This window comes from Bos mutus, chromosome 10, assembly GCF_027580195.1.
Source record: "Bos mutus isolate GX-2022 chromosome 10, NWIPB_WYAK_1.1, whole genome shotgun sequence".
NCBI lineage: Eukaryota > Metazoa > Chordata > Mammalia > Artiodactyla > Bovidae > Bos > Bos mutus.
In genome coordinates, this window is record NC_091626.1 from 61514154 (window position 1) to 61533814 (window position 19661).

Genomic DNA, 19661 nt, shown 5'->3' on the forward strand with positions numbered 1-19661 from the left:
TGTGTGACCAGGGCTGCACACATCGGAGGCTTGCATCCTTGGTAAAATGCTTTAGGGCATCCGTGTGTTTTCCTTTGGAGCTGGGTTCTATGACCTGGCTGCAAATGACATCATTATTCATTCTGACTTGTTCCCTATCACCATAGACAGGGAACCCCAAAGTACTATTGTTTTGCCAATAGTAATACTTTTAGCTTCACTTCCAAAAACTAGTCTGATCTGAAAAAAACATTTTATTTACAATTTCTCATATTTGTATGTCTTCATTACAGTCATTCTTACAATAAATACAGAAGTCCTAAACAGACCATCATCACAGCCAGTGGTCCACAGGGACAGAAGGTGGTGCCCATCCCTGGGGTTTTCCAAGGGCCAGTAGGAGGCCTTCAGGGAGCTGAGTGAAGGGGAGGAGACTTTAAGGTGGAACCAATAATGGGATCAATAGTCAATGCAGCAGAACCCTAGGATGTCTGTTAAGGAAACAGGCACAGGTTTTTACTGTTATCATCATCATTTGACACTAACGAAACAGAGCAAAGGAGCTGAAGATCTCCCACTGCAGAGAGGCAGAGAAGCCAGAGCCTTGCCTGCGTCTCTGCCCCAGCCGGGGCCTGGCTTTTTCACCTCCACCCGTGCTGGGCACAGCGCCAGGCCCTCCCAGGGTGAGTGGGAGGCAGAGTATCATCAGCACCGCCACACCACTCTCCTGTAGAGGCAGGTGGCGTCAGGGAGGGAGTGAGAACCTGAGGAAAGGTTTCCCCGTTGCAGGGCTGGGTCCTCCGGAGTCCCATGCGGATTAGCAAGGAGGGCGGTGGTGTTGATTCTTGGCGCCCTCTCCCTGGCTTTGTTTTATCTGAGCCAAGAGGTCCCAGAACCTGGGCTGTGCCAAGCAGGGAGAAGCAGGAGACGTGGCTGTTTTCACCACCCCCGTAACTTTCCATTTTTATCAACAGCCACTGTGCTAGGTACAATGACTTCTCTGTTCTCTCACAGAATGTGTCAAAAAAAAAGCTGTAGAAAGCTCTTTGAAATACAGCCCCACAGCTCTGGAGTGGTTTATGTCGGCTTCTGATTGGCGGTTATGGGCTGAGGCCAAGAAAGCATCATCTAATTCCCATTGCTCAGTCCTGAGGGTTGTCCCTGCTGTCATTTGATCAGCATCAGGCCGGCATGCTAATGGCAAGGCAGGATGCCGTGCCAGCCTCCAGGGTAGTCAGGCGTCTCATGTAGACAAGAACTGTCTGAGTCTCCGAGTCCCCTGTAACTCTGCCTAGCATCACTACAAGTTACGACAGCAGACAAGAGAGATTTCTCAGAGTCAGAGGGAGGAGGGGGAAAAAGACATGCTAAAGAAACCTGTCACCTAGACAGGGAACTGCAAACTACCATTGCTTTGCTAATAGTAATGCTTTTAACCTCACTTCCAAAACCTCACTTTAGATGTGCTAAAGAGAACACCCCATGCTGTCACAATGAGAGTGAGAACCATAAGGTTGTCTGTGAACTGCAAGGTTCCAGCCAGGAGAGTTTGGTGGGGGTCTCCTTCTCAGTCATGGAACAGACTGATATCCACAGGGCTCTTAGGTCAATGGGAGGAGAATGAAGGAGTTGTCTCAGAAACTGTCTTCGTCACTTGGCAGGGAAGACCATGAAGGATCTTTGTTAACATTCCATTATTTCTGGTCCATGAATACCATGATGCCAGCCCCTGCACAAGTAACTTCCCGTTTTCATAGTTTGAAAATATATTGTAATTCAGCCACGACTTGACATCCTTCAAGTCAGAGAAGTAGGTAGGTCCCAATTCAAGGTTGACAGTAGGCTCACCACAAAGGCAGCAGAAATGAAATTTGGGCAAAAGAGACAAAGGTCTTCAACCATTTTGCTTCTGTCTGTTTCCTCTACATACAAAAGCAGCTGAGGTCATCTCAGAAGTCACGTCTCCTCTAGGAGAGAGAAGGCAGTAACACATTTTCAAGGAACAGCCTAATTATTTATAAAATCTGTAGAGTACAAAACAGAATGATGCCCCTGACAGGAGGTTGCGTTGGGCTTAATATTCTGTCCTCCTCACACTTCACAGCTTGACGTGCAACTTCTGATTCCAATATGATTTCTTTTCTTCTTTTTAAAATATTTATTTTTTAATTTATTTGGCTGTGTCAGGTCCTAGTTGTAGCACGTGGGATCTTCATCGCATCATGCAGGATCTTTCCTTGTGTGGCAAGAAGACTCAGTAGTTGCAGCATGAAGGCTTCGCTGGCCTGAGGCATGTGGGATCCTAGTTCCCTGAGCAGGGCTCGAACCCGTGTCTCCTGCATTTCATGGAGGACCCTAACCACTGAACCACCAAGGAAAGCCCTCCAGTCTGATTTCAAAGTGAGACTTTTCCAGATCTTATGTGTCTTCTCTCTCGCTAAGGTCTGTTTAGTTAGTGCATCTCATCTGAAGGACAGGACTTGGAAAGTGGCTTACTGTACTGCAAAGAATATTTCTTGTTTTCTTTTTGTCTCTGACACCTTGACCCTTCCTGTTCCCCGGCCACCACCGCCCCCCTACCCCCAACCCTCAATTGTAAGGTCAGACTAAAGGTTTTGTCATAGCAGAAGGAAATTGAACAAGCCCTTCTCCGAGGAAGGAAATGGAGCCTCAAAAACAAAGCTTCAGCAGAGACCGCACGTTCTCACCTGTACGCGTGGACAAGAAGCAGATTCCCAGACGCTTGAAACCACACTCACGTGAACCCCTGGATGAAAGTGTTTTCCAGCCAGTAACAGCCCCAGCAGGCAATACAGTTTGTGCCCCGAGAATCCAAACCACTGAAAGGCCACACACATGAAGCAGACAACTTAGAGTTCCGCCTCCTTGGCGAGTTCTTTCCATCCACACTCCCACTGCGGGTGGTGGCATGACAGCAGAATGGTAGGGTCCCCCCAAGCGTCTAAGGTGTTTGTGGGCTGAACTCAGAAAACCCTCAGGTATGTCACGTGTCCAGGGAGCCACAGCGGTTTGCGTCCAAAGCCAAGTCCTCCCTTGGACGTGCCTGGGCCTTCCAGGGCCTCAGGCATGGGCCTCAGTCTCCTGCTTGATGGCTGGTTTGTAGATGACTCCTTTGTTGGCACCTTTTTTGCTACTGGAGCAACAAGAACATACGAATTTTGTTAGTCAAAGAGGAAAGACAGGCAAGAACAGCCTGACTCAGCTATGGAATGAGGCAAGTCAAACCCTTCTCTTGGAAACCTCTCTCAAGTTCCATTGGTCTTGGGAGGAAATGCCCCCCAATAACCACTAACCAAAATGGAAACTGTTCATTTTTCAACTGTTCTCTTTCAACACCTGATGATACTAGACCTGCATTTTGATGAAGGTCTCATTACCATGCTGCTCAGATCTTTGATTCCCATAGGGTTTCTGGCAACCTTTTATGTTTTTTCATACCAGGAAAAATAAGTTAGGTTATTTTAGGCAATAAGAACATGAGCAAAGGGCATTAGTGTGAATGAGAAATCAAAATTTTCCTCAATTTTCTTTTTGGGTTTAGAGAAGAAAAACCAGATGAAAAGATCTTAGAAAGAAGCAGCCTTGGTGCTTGTGTTTAGGCACGTGGGATCGCCCCTCCAAAATCAAGAAGCTTGTCCAAGGTCCAAGCTGGCAGACACACCTCCAGCCCTGAGCACCGCGATCTGCCAGCATCAGCCTCTCACGCCAAGGCCTCGATCAGTGGTGTTTTGGAGATGGCACTCCAAGGATAAGCTGGTACAGGTGGCACAGCTCCTCATTATGCACCCTGCCTTCCCAGACAGATCAATTCTCATGGACACAGAGCCACCCACTCCCATTTCAAACCCAAACCAGCTCACCTCTTTCTCCTTCTTAAAAGCCAAATGGATACCGCCAGGACAATACAGATGCCGAGACCACAGGCCAGGGCCACGGAAAGGACGATGCCTGGAGAGGGGTAATGCACACACGTTACAAGCCTCCCTTCCCTTCATCTCATCCCCATGTGTGCCGTCAGGTGACAGCTGCAGGGTCATCCACAGAAAGGTGTAACTTCCCCGCCTCTGTTTTCAAGTTCTGGTCTCTGGCTGAGCAGGACTGGCTGGAGTACTCACAGGGGCCATTTGCAAATTGTAGCGATTATCCAGCAGGGGTTCTCAAACTTGCACCAGCATCATCTGAAGAGCTTGTTTCAAATGTATACTCTTTTTGAGCCCAAGCTTCAGAGTCTGATTCAGTCTGGAATTTGGCCCAGGAATCTGCATTTTTACCAAACTCCTCTAGCTTATGCTGATGTATTGATATGTGGTCCATGAACCACACTTTGAGAAACCCTGGGTTACATAATAAAAAGTTACTCTATTTTGCTGGATTCAAGGCCCATTGAGATGCCTCTTCATCAGCTTTGACCTCAAGTTCTATTGCACAGTCCTAAGCAGTCCCAAACAGCCAGGGCCCATTGCCAAGGTCAACTGGCTGGTCACCCGACCTCCATATCTTGGCTTTGGCCTAGTCTTTAGGCACTGCTTTCCCACCCTGGCCAACAGAAGGTCTTGGATAGGCTCTTTGAATGTACACATGCTATAAAGTGATTAGGTCTTTCATTAGAGGAGCATTTGATTGGGAGCTCATCTTTGAATCAGAGAGTGACTTGAGGGTAAGACACATAGTGAGGAGGGGGCCAGGAGTCAGAGTGACAGCACAGAGAAGCAGAGAGGATGAGCTGGAGGTCTCAGAGGCCCAGATCACACCGAGAATCACAGCGATCACCCAGCTGCAGCATGCACGGCCGGCCGGCCACATACCCGGACTCAGTCCTGTGCAGGGAGGGTCTGGCACTTCGGAGGGGAGAGGAAAAGATTGGAAGTTAACCGAGGCAAACCATGGCAGATTTGACCCGTGTGTTGACTGACACACTCCCTTTGGTTGGTTGGAGGTACGGGGCTAATGCAGCCCTTCTGGGGATGCTCCCTCTTGGCTCAGGTGAAGGGAATTGCCCACCCAGGGAACTCACACCATGAACCCTCCCCCCATGCTCCTTTATCATCGCAGTCTCTGTACTTTGGTAAGACTTCAGCTTTTCATCCAATGTGGCCAGCTTGAAAGGTGAGGAAGGGTAAGAATCAGAGTCTATCTGGGTAGGCTCTTATCTGCTTCCCTGGCACCCGCCTCTCATCCTCAGCAAAGAACTTTCTAGGTGCTGGCTGGCTCGGCCTGGCAGAGCTTGGTTAGAACCTGTTACCAGACTTCCACATCTATCCCCATCCAGTGTTATTGTGGTTTTGTTCTGTTTTCACTTTGGTTCCACTGGACAAACTGGAGAAATCCATCCACCATACCAGTCTCCCTTCCCTGGTATGTGGAACCAGAGGACTGTGTCCACTTCCATGAGTTATTGTTGGGGATGAATGGGGTGAGTTAGAGGTCTTCAGTGGGGCTGAAATAGTGCCTAGCAATCTAAGGAGAAAGCTTATAGTCAGCCTGCTAAGGACCTCTCAGGGAGGGCCATGGGTGAATCCATTCTCGCAGGTAATACAGAGGAGCCTGGTCACGAAGCCTCCGGGTTACCCCAGCTGCTTGCAGGCTCTCAGAACTGCTCCTCCTCCCAGTCATACCCTCCATCTACAGAAAGTCTGCTTACACAGACCTGCTTATCCACTGGTTTTCTGATCTCAGTAGAAACTTCTAGCTTATGTGTGTGTTTGGTGTCGGGGGTGGGTATTCCAAGCTGGAGTTGTGCAGATGGTAGCCACCCAGCCAGACACTCCAGAGAGCCTGTGCCCACAGAGCCTACTGAGGTGACAGAGACTCAACCAAGTATGAGATGCCAGCAGAGGGCCAGGGTCCACCTCCCCCTGGGGCACTTGATACCCCGAGGAACCAGACCTAAGACTGGAGAGCGAGGTTTTACTCACCCCTTCTCCTGCCATCTGGCCCCTTCAAGTCTGGCTGATTCTCCTGGAGCTATCAGCCCCATCTTCTTTCCCTACTCTCTTCTTTGCCTACTATCTTCTTCCACAATCTCATACTGAGTCTGTAACCTCATTGGTCCAAGCCTGGGCTCTAGAAGCCCTTGGTCTGGCTTCCTGGGTGGCCCCAGGCTGTTGTAAGGATGACTGGAACAGGTATGGTTAGGAGCCATCCACAAAGAACAGGGTGGCCTGTTCTCTTGGCTCTTGCCAGCCACCACTGGCAGCCCACAGCCTCTTGGGTGGCAAAGAACGTGGCTCCCCTGGCCTGATTCCCTGCCCTGAACACGAGGACCAGTCTGTGGCTTGGGGAGACCCTCAGGACATGAGTCTCCCCCTGGGGAGGGCGTCAAGTGTTTGTACAGCATATGCTCTGTTCTCTGCATGGCCTGTGGCCTCTGCACACTGTAATTTGGTGTTTTGTTTTGTTTAAGGTACCTAAAGGTAACCAAGGCCTCCAGGATCTTAAAAACAACCACCACCGAAAAGAACCCCAACTGGTCGTGGGTTTTTTTTTTTCCCCCCTCCAGATGCTTGTGGTACCAAACTAGTTCTTGCCATGTAAGATGGTCACTAGTAAGCCTGACCACTTGGTTAAGCTGTCCAAGAAACTGGATGTTTCTAAAATTGTCGCTTTCACAGCCACCTTGAAGATCCTGAGAGCCAGGCAGCTCCCCAGACAGCTGACAGCCCATCTCCGGGGCTGGAGGAGTTGCCCCCCAGGCCATGGTCTTAGGGAGCAGAGCAAAGGCTCCAGAAGCAAGGCTCCAGGCTTGAGGCTTTTCTCAAGAGCACATGACCCAGCTGGGTGGCTGTTCTGGAAGGAGAGTCTGATTTTCCTGCGTCACTGAGCAGTGTCCTTGGCTGTTTTAGGCCTATAAACAATAGCTTAGTTTAATTCAGGGCTCTAACGTGGGTTCCTTGCTTCTGGATGACAACTGGTTAGGGCCTAATTTGCCGCTCCTCGGAAACAGTGAAACAAGACCAAGCAGGTGGAAGATAAGGAAATCCCCAGATTATGGGATAGAGACTTCACAGCTAAGTGTTTGATGCAGCAAAAACAGAGCAGTTTGACTGAGCAGGTGAAGCATTTGAGGCACTTGGGAAGAGAAACGGTGGCGAGGGCAGCACCCGGTGAGAATTCTGCCTGCCAGGAAGTCCAGGACAGGACGGTGATGTTGGATGCTCTCCCCTGCAGGTGAGACGGCACCAAGCCTCAGGGAGCCGGGCTCCTCTGTGGAACTGGGTACAGCATAAGGCTTAGGTCTCAGTGGAGGCAGAAGTCAGAGCATCTGATAACTGCAGGGCAAGCATGCATGCATGCCAAGTCGCTTCAGTCGTGTCTGATTCTTTGCCACCCTATAGACTGTAGCCCGCCACAAGGGGAAGTCACAAAAGGCACCAGGAGAACTGATCGGGGGACTGAAGAACTAGCACCCAGTGACAGAAGCCAAAACCTGCATCCCTGCAGAGCCCCTGGAATGGTGCCAAGAATGGGCATCAAAGATGCTGCAGGGAGGGGCAGAAATTCATTTGCAGATTGATTAAACAAAGAAATGGTTTCTGAAGTCGAATGAGACAGGGAGTTCCCACAGAAGGTCGGACAGGAAGAACAAGACAGGCTGGTTGATGGCAGTGGGCCACGAGAGCCACAGGATGAGAATGCAGTAAGGGCTCCTGAGCTGGTAGGAGGGTTGCACGCGGTACAGACATGGCAGAGCCGCCTGCTCTCCAGGCAGGGCTCTGGTGTGAGTCAGGGCAAGCAGAGGTGGGGCAGTACTGCACACAGAAGGGATCACACAGATATGGAAGAACCCCAGTGCCACATGCCTCACTGGGGAAGGTTCAGAACCCCGAGATCCAACATGCTGCTCGCCACAGGGTACAACTACCTGTTCTGGCTGGCTCAGGAGCTGCGCCTTCCACTGGTATCTTGCTGGACCGAGAGAGGCTGGTTAACTGCATGTGAGGTCTTCTGGAGCCTCAAGCGCACACACAGAAAAGTCCAGCAGGAGGAACAAACACCTCCTGTATACAGCTCAAAGTTCCTAGAACAAGTCTAGCAATTTCTAGGTGTATTTGCAATTCTGCTTATTCAAACAGAGTTTTGAATAAAAAGGATACAATCCTTTTCAAAGTATTAAAGTATGGGCTGTTGTGGTAGGTGACATGTTCTATAGTAATTACATATGTACACATTACATATGTCTTTAGCAGGCTCCAGTCTTATAAAAGAGGCAGGGAGCATTTGGGTTTAGCAGGGATTTGAGAGTTTATAAAATCCAGTTTCAGCTAGTAAAATCCTTATTATCATGCTTAATATAAGTCATAGACTCAAGCAACTGAAATGCTGGTCCTCTCTTTGGAGGATGTTTTGTTAAGAAAAATAAAAGAAGATGCCCTCTATAACCACAGAGCATAACATCTTAAAAGGCTATATTTTACTGGAGTTTTTTCTTAACACAATGGAACCTATTAAATAACTTCTACAAATAAATCTGCCCAAAAGAGACCACCAGATTACACAAGGGAACTGGCTTTCTATGACCCACGTTAGGGTCTGAAGGCTTTGCCTTCCAGATTGCAGGAATGCTGGCCCAGAAGAGAGAGCCATGTTGCTCTGAGGGGCCTAAACCCTGGCACAATGGGCATGGGTTGTGACGCAGCACCAGGCGCTTCGTGCTCTCTGCCTCCTGTGGTGGGTCAGGCTGTCTGGGCCGCAGGTTTGACTAGTGCTGGGACCTCTCATGCCCATCAGGTCAGAGGAGGACAGAAGGCCAGACAGCATCTGTCAGCAACTCCCCCCAGGCCTCTGACACTTGACAACTACATTCTGATCTTTACGTGTTCCTCAACAAGCAGATTGATTTCAATGCTGTTGACAAATTGACAGCAAAGCAAAATAAGACTTCCTAAAACTAAAACTTGACAGCCAATCAGGCTTCTGTTCAGATGGTTCTTCGGAGAAGATACTGGTGGGGGAGGGGAAGGGAGGTGAGTCAGCTCTATCCTTTCAAACTTGCCATGAGCACCAGGCACAGAAAGCATGCAAGACACCCATCGTCCCTGCTCTAGGGGCTTGTAGTCTATGGATAATACAGATTTTTTTTTTTTTGTACATGATAATCATTACTCTGTGTTATGCTAAGAACTGTAACAGAGGTATAGAGAGCTATAACTGTGTTCTGGCCACGCAGGAGCAGGAGACTGTAGGTCACCCTCAGGGGAGTGGGGAAGGATGGCAGGATATGATTGGAGTTGGGTCCTGACAGAATTTTCCAGGTGGGAGAGGTGCAGGGCATCCCAGACTGAGGGCCCCGTGTGTGACAGTCTGTAGCATGCACACGCGAAGCACCAGCCGTGTTGCAGAAAACCCCCCAGGGCAGTATCGGGGAGGCAGGGGAGACACCCTGGAAGGCTCAGCTGGTGCTGGACCATGAATGGTGGTCCCAGGCTTCTGCCTGACCCCTTTTCCTCCTGTCTGGTCCAGAGGCTTGTTGGAAGTGAAGAGAACATCGCTGGCAAGGTGTTCTCTTCTCCACCGTGGAAGAGAAACATGGGGCTAATGTGGGGCGTACTCAGTAACACGTGGCGTGATGAACTGCATTAGGTGTGACTAGGACTCCATTTCTCAGCACATTTGATGATTATTCCTGACTATTCAGATGCTGTATGTGTGGAGGGGGATTCGTAGGTAGGAACTCTTCTGGTCTTTCATTTGGTTACTGGGAAGAATTGATAGTTTTTCATCTAATAGAGTTTATTTATAAAGAAGAACTTTTAGAGACACAAGGTCAATAACCACAAAGCATACATTCTGGTCTCAAAAAATTAGATAATTAGCCATCTTAGCTTTGTAAGATTTTTTTTTTCACTCTCTCTCTTTAAAACATTTTGTGAAACTACCCAGGTCCCTGAGGATAAAGCAGATTCTAACCAGGCTACTCCACAGCTTGGCTGAGCCCTATCCCTCGACCGCCCGGCTGTGCTGGCTAAGGGTCACCTCAGCTGGCTCCGGGCTGCGAGGTATGGGACATGCACTAGCTCAGCTCAAACCCACTAAAGACATGATTATAGAAACTTTTTGGCTCCCTCTTGTCCTTCGAGTTTCCCTTGCCCTGACATGTTGAGAACAGAGCCTGATGACATCAGTATTTGGGTTTAGTCGGTCTGGCTTTACTACCTTATGGGCCCAGTGTTGATGTCTTCAGCTGGGAAGTTTCTCAGAACTGAGACTTGGGCCCCTGGGCTGTATAACTCTGCCTCTGCCATCTTTCTCCTCCCTCACATCGGGCATCTGACTCCTGCGAGATCTGGATGCTCTCAGGATGGGTTTTCTCCAAGACCCCACGTTGAGGACTTGAGTCTTGTCGCCCCGCCTCAGCTCAAGACTTCACTTGTGCCACTTGAAAGAGGCAATTTTTTTTAAGAGCTGAAAAAAAATGCCCTGGCACAACTTTCACTTCTCTCCAAAAAAGTGGGCATTTTAACCAAAGACAGGAAGAAACAACATACGTGAGAGAAAAAAATACAAAAAGAAGGGATGGAGCAGAATGATGAGGGGATTCAGGCTGCTGCCTCAGAGGCATCTGGACCCCTGCTTGAGAGATTTGTTTGCTTCCTTGAAGGTGAATAGTTCTATCTTATCTACATCTCTTAGCCTTGGACCTACCCAATTACACTCAAATTTTAAAGGAAGATGGGAAACAGGGTTAGAATAGAATGAAGACCAGGGCATGTCATATAAAACCCTAGAATTCTGTGATCCGAGTGGGGGAAAGTCTTGGGCCTGGGAAAGTCATTGTACAAATGCCTGGGGCAGTGGTTCTCAATCAGGGGCAACTTTGCCCCTCCTCCCCAGAGACACTTGACAATGTCTAGAGACCTTTTGGCTGTCACAGGTGGATATGCTGCTGGTATCTAATGGGTAGAGGTCAAGGATGCTGCGCAACATCATACAGTGCATAGGACAGCCGCCACAACAAGATTATCCAGCTCCGAAAGTCAGTATTGACATACCAAGACCAAGAAACCCTACCTGAGGGCTGTCAGAGACTCTGTACCTCTTAAGGACAGAAACCAAGTTCTGTGTTCCTTTTCCAGCATGGTTAAGGAAAAAGCAGGGCCCAGTTACGTGATTCAGTCCCAGTCGTTCCAGTTTGGTTAAACCCTAGATCCCCCCTCTCAAAGTTCATGTACTTTGTTTATTAAAGGATTTTCTTCACATTACTTTTCTCCTGGCAGAAAACTCCAGAGTTTTCATTGTCCAACTGCATAGTTTCTGTTAACTTTCAGAGAAGACCCTGAATTAAACCAGCCCCTAATTATAGACATGTCCCAGTGAAAGAGCGTGCAGACAATTTGAGTCCAAATTACTCAAGGTTCCTGCTGACAGACAAGCTCACCCCATCAACCCAAAGGGCACGTTACAGTCTTTGACCTGCTCCACATTGGTGTGAGGAGGCTCTTGTGAATGGCAGGTGCCCCTGGGAGGATGAGGTTTGGTTCTTCATTCTTTGGGGCTGACTCAGCCTTGCTTCTTGGGAAAACAGCCCCATTAGCTGCCCGAGTCTTTGGGACTTGAGAGGGAGGGGAGAATTCTAGCCAAGTTTCTATAATCAGCCTCCAAATGAACAGGTTTGCCTTGGACAGCCATGGATTCTCACTCCAAGGAATGAGCCCAGCCCCACTCCTGGGAGCAATAGCTCCAGGTGAGCTCTGCAGGACAGGTGGTGGCAAAGCTGCATTTGGGCTGTGATCTCCAATGTCCTAAGCTGGAGCCCGTCTGCTTCAAGGCCCCTCAAGCTCCCCCAGCCTGCCTGGGAAGGTCTACTGAAGCGCTCTGCCACCAGCCTGATTGCACTTCCTGCTCTACAGGCGCCAGCTTAGACCTGAGCCGGTCTAAGAAGATGGCTAATTATCCCCATGTTCATTGTACACGTGGGGGTTACTTCTGGATGTCAAGTTCCTGCACGGTTTCTTCTGATCCTCTGTAACTGCCCTCACACACTGTCCCTGAAACGTAAAGTCAGGATGGGCAGTTGTTAGTATCCACTTAGAACATGTTAGCACGGAAAGGATGTTAGCTCACCTAGTCCAGCCTGTCACTTTATAGCTGAGGGAACCAAGGCCAAAGAAGGGACATTATTTTCCCACATCATACAGCCAGGAGGAAACAAGGTATGACCTTGAACCTGAGTCTCCTAACTGGGAGGTGGGGGTGGGGAGAATGTTCCTGTCACCCTGTCCTCTGTGACTTGTAGAGACTTAGTGCAAAAGAACAGAACTGACTGTTATCCTTGAATCACAAGCAAAATTCTACCTGATCTATGTTGGCAGAGTCCCTTATCTCTAGGAAGAGTTTTATTTTATTTAAGAATTGAAGCATTTCCGTGTAACCCTTGACTACTACCCACTTTATTTAGAATAGGAAAAGAGGATGTTATAAAGTGGAACTTCTATGGAGCGACCCCTCTCCTGACCACTCAAGAGTCCCAGGTTGGGGGTAGCTCAAGAGTCTACAGTGAGAAAGTGAAGTTGGAGATTTGAAGAGTGTGGGCCTCTTGCCCCCTTCCCGGGGCCCCCAGCCATCTTCATGTAGATACAGAACAAGTCAAGATGTTAAATGTCCATATGGGGAGTTATGGTTACAGATTTAGAGGGAATAACTGAGCTTCTGCAGCTCAGGAAGAAACCAAACTATTATGTCTCGTTCAGTATAGATTCTCGGTGCCTGTGCAAGCTTCAGGGAGATGAGACAAAAGGCAGTTCTGAAGATGCTTTCTTGTCTAACGGGCCCTGCGACGTTAGACCATGAGCTGCTTGTGCTCAGACATGGGTTATGTCCATTTTCTAAAAGGAGAAACTCTGGACCTTGGTGGTGCTAGTGCCACGAATCACCTGGCAAGGCTAAAGATGGGCCTTGATGCCAAGAATGCCTGTAAGAAGTTCAGTGTTTGATCTCAGAAAAGGGTCCTACTCGCGTATCTCTCTCTCCTCCATGTGTGGGAGACACCTAGTCTTAATGAGGATTCTGCTCCATGTGCCTGGAGTCCCTGGCTTGTGCTTCTCTTCAAAGGCTCAAGGGAGTCAAGGTCAGTGAAGGGAGATCTCAGTAAACCCACACTCAGTAGCTCCTCACATACCTGGCTCCTTTGGCAGCCAGAGTGCTCTTAACCCACCTCCTAAGGGCATGAGTGACAGTGCCCAAGGCCAGGGCACCTGACTTCATACGGAACAGACATCGTGGCACCACACTGCCCACATGCCACACCTCCTTACCTTGTTGGAAGGAGACATACACCAGCCTCTCGTCAAACTTCTGGACCCGCCGAAAGTTGTTGACCATCTCTCTGGGGGACGGGTCATCCATGTGCGTGCAGTACAGGTCTGTCTCCAACTTCATCAGCTGTAGGCAAAGAGCAGAAACACCCCCTGAAGGCAGAGTGATGCCCCCTTGCCTGACCTCAAGGCAAGGACTGCCAGATCTCACCTCTGAGGCCTGGCGGGAGACCCCTGAGAAGGTGGTGGGAGAAAGCTGCCCCTCCCCTGCAGGTGTCTGAGTGCTGGCCCATGTGTCTTCCCACTTCCCGGGGCCAGTGGGAGGGTATGTACTGTTAGCTCCTGATTGCACGTGCAATCTGCCCTGCAGGGAGCGAAACCTGGGATGTCAAGGGGCTCCCCCACCTCCCAAAGAGACTGCATTCCTCTCCTTAGCCTCATTCAGAGCCCAGTCTAATTAGAGGGGCCTGGGGCTTAGTCTGATGGTCCCATCAAAAGGAACAGAAACAGGCAGGCAAGAACCTCACAGGTCATCCACTAGTTTCATGGTATTTTCATGCACACACATAGATTACATAACTGTTTCCAAGGCAGTTTCTGGGTTAGAACATTACTACCTCCCCAATCATTTCATCTCTTGATTCATCATGTCTTTATTCCTGTTTGCCTATTTGCTGTCATTTATCGAGGTTACTCAGGTACTCCATAGTAAAAAGGGAGGAGCAGCAATGAGAGCTGTGCTGGGCTCATGGGTGGGGCTGTGAGCCAGCAGGCAGATCCGCCTCCTGGGCAACGATGCTTCTTCCTGATGAATTTGAGCTGTGGAGCAGAGACACAAGCAGTGACTTGGAACTCAGCTCCACCTTGGGCCTTTGCTGGTGACCCCAAAGTCTCCTTGACTCTCTAACCCTCACTTTCATCACCTAAGAAATGAGAGAGTTAGAGATGATTGCTATGGATTCCATTCCCCAGTTTTGCACTACCTAAGCTTCTTGAGGGTTTCCCAGGTGGTGCCGGTGGTAAAGAACCCGCCTGCCAGTGAAGGAGACATAAGCGACGTGGGTTTGAGCCCTGTGTCAGGGAGATCCCCTGGAGGAGGAAATGGCAGCCCACTCCAGTATTCTTGTCTGGCGAATTCCGTGGACAGAGGAGCCTGGTTGGGCTACAGTCCACGAGGTCACAAAGAGTCAGAGTGACTCACCAGGCACACACTCCCATGAGCTTCTTGAAGGCAGAGACCCTCACTTCCTTATCGCTGCACTCCCCACCCCCTGGGTTTGTTAAATCATCTAACCTGATCCTGTCTATTCCACCCCAGGTAAGGAGCCATGCGCTTTCCTGCCTGGGAGGTGAAACTCTCCACTGGGGTTAGGAAACACAGCCTAACAACTCATATTTAAAAAACTGCGGAGATAGACTCATTCTCCCCTCTTGACTTGACAGCTCCACTTTTGAAGCCCAGCTTGTGATTTCCAAAGTACTTCCAGGCCCCTGTGGTATCTGGAGAGGTTTTGAATAGCTGCCAATGAAACTCTGAGTGAGGTAGTCAGGTCGTCGATTATGATACAGGCGGTGCAGGGTCCGAGGTACCACGTGGTCTACGACAAGGAAGAGCACGACAGTTACCTGCTCCTGGGAAATTTGCACAGGGTTCCGGAACACCGTCCAGAGCACAGTGGGGTAGCAGGGAGGTGTAGTTAGGGACCCCCTATAGCGGTAGTACTCTTCAGGCCTCTCTGGCAGCAGCTCTTCTATGCTGAAACCCGGAATGAACACTTCTTGGCCTGGAGAGACATGTTGGGGTATGAGGTCACCTTCCTCCCCAAGGCAGAGGTACAGCTGAGCCTATAACAGCCTAGGAACATGAACTAGCCCCATTCTGAGCTACCTGGTTCCAGGACCTGGTCACAGACAGTACCTGTCCCCTGCCTGCATTCTTTTTCAGGTCACCCAAGAGCAAATACGCTGTTCTCCAGCAGAGGGTGAGTAAGCAATAAGGTGAGTAAACAATCCTCACCTTTGTACTTTACATCTTTAAGGTGATCGAAGATCTTGTCATATGCTGGATTGGAGGAGCCCACCTGCAACAGAGATGGGGCAAGTTGAACAGAGACAGAATTCAGTAGGCTGAGCCTGGCTTGACAGTTGTGAATGGAAGAGCTCTGCTAGGGGTGTATGATCACCACTGCTGAGATCCTCCCTGAAGGATACACTTTACCAGGACGGCCATGATGCTTCACTAGGCCATTAGGGGGTTGGTGTGATGGTCCTGCCCTCTTACATCTCAGGACATCCTGTTTCCAGCTCAAGATACTAAGGGTCGATTATCCCAGGGCAAGAGTTATAGCTTGTGCTCCTGATTCTCTGTCTGTGACCTTGAAGGCCACAAATCACATTTTCTCTAATCAGGACTTAAGGGAGCTTGAGTGAATACCAACCAAAGTTAGGCAAGTAAGCACGTGGAGAAACGACCTATGTGCTGTCACATTGGGGGAAATGATGCAAGTGAATCAGGAGGTAGTCCCATTTTCTGGGATTCAGAAAAGAACTTATTCCAGGGCCCAGATAAAAGATGGAGCTTGGATACTGGGAACTGTGTCAGGGGTTCAGGCATCTGGATGCGGCAGCAGTAAATGAGTCCCCTACCCCGACAGGTCTGTGTAGCCAGGCAATTCTATGTTGTACAGGAGGGCTGGGGATTAGGACTGAGTTTTCCAGCATCACCTACGACATGCCCCCTTCCGCTGTCCAGCCACAGAAAGTGCTGCCTCTAGGCCAAGAGAGAAAACCCTATGGGAGAATACCCCCTGCTCTAGAGTCAAGACACAGCCGAAATGGGGCAGGTGTGCGTGGAACCAAATGCTGAGTCTGACATCCTCCTGACTTCACATCTCACATAAAGTCCTTCTCAACATCTCTTACCTCTATGAGAACAGCTACAACCGCGAGGCCTTCTGGCTTGTCCTTGGCGAAGCTGTCATTGGGGTACCGGTCTGAGTTGTAATAGACAATATGCAGCTGCAGTGGGAGAGATGAGATGAGCTGCTGTCCATCAGGGAGAGCGACTCGTGGGAACCTTTCACTTTTACAGGAGACTGGGATCCAATAGGAGGGACCTCCACCTCCAGCTAGATCAGGCCTCTCAGACCCTCACCTCATGGCCACTCCAGCTTTCTCTTTTCTCTCAGTTCTCTAGACTACACACTCCACCAGGGCACTCTGTCCATCCTGTTCACTCACTGTATGCCAGTGTCTAATTTAGTGCCTGAAACATACTAGGTGCACAACAGCTACTGAATGAATGAACAAATGGGCTTTTATACCAGCTGCCTGGTATACTTGAAAACACCTGGATACTTTGGAGCACTTCTCCCTTGTCATTTTTCCTACTTTTTCTGGAACCTGGGGCAAAATGGTCCCACGTGATTTGCCCGACCTCAGCCTGGCCACTCTGTACTTGGAACTGAAGGCTGAGACAGTAAACCTCCAACTGTAAGTTCATCGTATCTAGCTAGAGCAGGACATGCGTTGACCTCTCAGGTGGAGACAGTCACAACATGGCTTTTATAAAGGTTTTATCAGTCATATTTGAAGAGACCAAGCAACAGAAATGTTACTCCATGAATGTAGACTCCGAAATACCACTTTAAACTCATTTTTTCCCCCCAAAGTAGAGATTACTTGTCATGATGAAAGTGAAGAAAAGAGATGTTTTTGAGAAATTTGGGGGTTAAAAAATCTAGGTAAACTGTGATGAGTGATGCTGATAATGGGGGAGGTTATGCATGTTGCTGGGAGCAAAGAGTATATGGGAAATCTCTGTACTTCCTCTCCATTTTTCTAAATGCTCTAGAACCTAAAATGCTCTAAAAAAAAGTTTAAAAAAAAAAACAGTCTAGGAATCATCAAGACATTATTATGACAAGCTCTGAAAAGGTTTGGTTTTTGTTTTTCTTTGATGTGGACCGTTTTTTAAGTCTTGAATTTCTTCCAGTTTTGCTTCTGTTGTTTTATGTTCTCATTTTCTGGTCATGAGGCATGTGGGATTTTAGCTTCCCATCCAGGATGGAACCAACACTCCCAGCCCTGGAAAGTGAAATCTTAACCCCTGGACTGCCAGGGAAGTCTCTCTGACAACGCTTTAACCTGATTTTAATCCTCAAGGTGGCCTCACCTGTCCTCCAAAAAAACTATATTAGTCCATGATCTCTCTATATATGATCACATGTATTTTTGTTGATTCTTTGCCTCTTGAGACTATAACACATGGAGGTTTTATCTCTTTTCTTTTTCTTCATTAATCTCTTTTTCCATCTTCAGTTCAGTTCAGTCGCTCAGTCGTGTCCGACTCTGTGACCCCATGAACCGCAGCACACCAGGCCTCTCTGTCCATCACCAACTCCTGGAGTCTACCCAAACCCATGTCCATCGAGTTGATGATGCCATCCAACCATCTCATTCTCTGTTGTTCCCTTCTCCTCGCGCCCTCAGTCTTTCCCAGCATCAGGGCCCTTTCCAATGAGTCAGCTCTTCGCATCAGGTGGCCAAAGTATTGGAGCTTCAGCTTCAACATCAGTCCTTCCAATGAACACCCAGGACTGATCTCCTTTAGGATGGACTGGTTGGATCTCCTTGCAGTCCAAGGGACTCTCTCAAGAGTCTTCTCCAACACCACAGTTCAAAAGCATTAATTCTTCTGTGCTCAGCTTTCTTTATAGTCCAACTGTCACATCCATACATGACTACTGGAAAAACCATAGCCTTGACTAGACTGACCTTTGTTGACAAAGTAATGTCTCTGCTTTTTAGTATGCTGTCTAGGTTGGTCATAACTTTCCTTCCAAGGAGTAAGCGTCTTTTCATTTCATGGCTGCAGTCACCATCTGCAGTGATTTTGGAGCCCAGAAAAATAAAGTCTGACACTGTTTCCCCTGTTTCCCCATCTATTTTCCATGAAGTGATGGGACCAGATGCCATGATCTTCGTTTTCTGAATGTTGAGCTTTAAGCCAGCTTTTTCACTCTCCTCTTTCACTTTCATCAAGAGCCTCTTTAGTTCTTCTTCACTTTATGCCATAAGGGTGGTGTCATCTGCATATCTGAAGTTACTGATATTTCTCCCGGCAATCTTGATTCCAGCTTGTGCTTCCTCCAGCCCAGCGTTTCTCATGATGTACTCTGCATATAAGTTAAATAATCAGGGTGACAATATACAGCCTTGACGTACTCCTTTTCCTATTTGGAACCAGTCTGTAGATCATGTCCAGTTCTAACTGCTGCTTCCTGACCTGCATACAGATTTCTCAAGAGGCAGGTCAGGTGGGCCCATCTCTTTCAGAATTTTCCACAGTTTATTGTGATCCACAAAAAGGCTTTGGCATAGTCAATAAAGCAGAAATAGATGTTTTTCTGGAACTTTCTTGCTTTTTCAGTGATATGTGATTATAAATAGAATTCAAGCATATTTTAATAAATACAGCTCAATGTTCCCCACTTTTCAAGTGGCCTTTTAATCCCATTAGTTCTTCTTTTCATTGGTCCCCTATGAAGGATTTCTTAGGGACTCCTGGTTCCTCATGTTTATCCCCAAAAGATGTAGCCTCTGCACTGCCCCACACCATCCTGTCCTGGCTCTGCTTTACGAAATGGTGCAGAACTCTATGTGGCTAAAACCCCAAAGGTCCTATATCCGTATTTCTTTTTACTGCTGACTGCTGAGCTTGTGTTCAGTTTTAGCACTTTTCTCACTTGTTCAGATGAAATCAAGAGGAGGTGAAGACTAATACAAACAGAAAGCAGTTCCCTGAGGAGAGGATAAGAGAGGCTTATCTTTTATAGTGGTATTTTTATTTTATGTATTTATTTAGCCACACTGCACAGCATGAGGGATCATATTTCCCCGACCAGGGATTGAACCCACAACCCCTGCATTAGAAGCTCAGAGTCTTAAATCACCAGGGAAGTTCCCACGAGAGTCTTCATATAAAAACTCAATCCAGAAAAACTGTTACACTTTCAAGGGCTCTCCATAAAGAATCTGCTGTTTTAGGGTCACCTTCCCTGGTGGCTCGGGTGGTGAAGAATCTGCCTGCAGTGTAGCAGACCTGGCTTCAATCCCTGGGTCAGAAAGATCCCCTAGAGAAGGGAATAGCAATCCACTCCAGTATTCATGCTTGGAGAATCTCATGGATAGAGGAAGGAGCCTGGTGAGTCGCAAAGAGTGGGACACGACTGAGTGACTAACACTTTCACTTATTTTTTTTTTTCTGTATTATTGACATTAATGGTCCATCTTCACCAAGCTCTTGGTCTCATGATGTGGCTTAATAGCAGAAAATACAGTGACTATTTTTAAATGGGTAAATCTTCTCACCCTACACCCTAACTCCTTTACTCCCCTTGGGAAAATAGA

The 19661-nt window shown here is 48.3% G+C and overlaps 1 protein-coding gene across 3 annotated transcripts in view; it reads right to left on the reverse strand.

Annotated features, from left to right (window-relative positions):
* Positions 1–218: 218 nt before the first annotated feature.
* The window catches only part of CA12 (carbonic anhydrase 12), a 65877-nt gene continuing 46434 nt past the window's right edge, over positions 219–19661 (reverse strand). Inside the window, exons 5-11 of one of the 3 annotated variants that reach the window (XM_070378048.1) lie at positions 16173–16268; positions 15268–15331; positions 14877–15034; positions 13251–13377; positions 4806–4838; positions 3861–3948; positions 219–3133 (exon numbers count right to left, since the gene is read on the reverse strand). In XM_070378048.1, the coding sequence (XP_070234149.1) occupies positions 3061–3133; positions 3861–3948; positions 4806–4838; positions 13251–13377; positions 14877–15034; positions 15268–15331; positions 16173–16268 (639 nt within the window). In that variant the 3' untranslated portion in view covers positions 219–3060. Of the gene's footprint in view, positions 3134–3860; positions 3949–4805; positions 4839–11870; positions 11985–13250; positions 13378–14876; positions 15035–15267; positions 15332–16172; positions 16269–19661 lie in introns of those variants that run through there. The other 2 variants (XM_070378049.1, XM_070378050.1) reach the window with 2 other exon arrangements.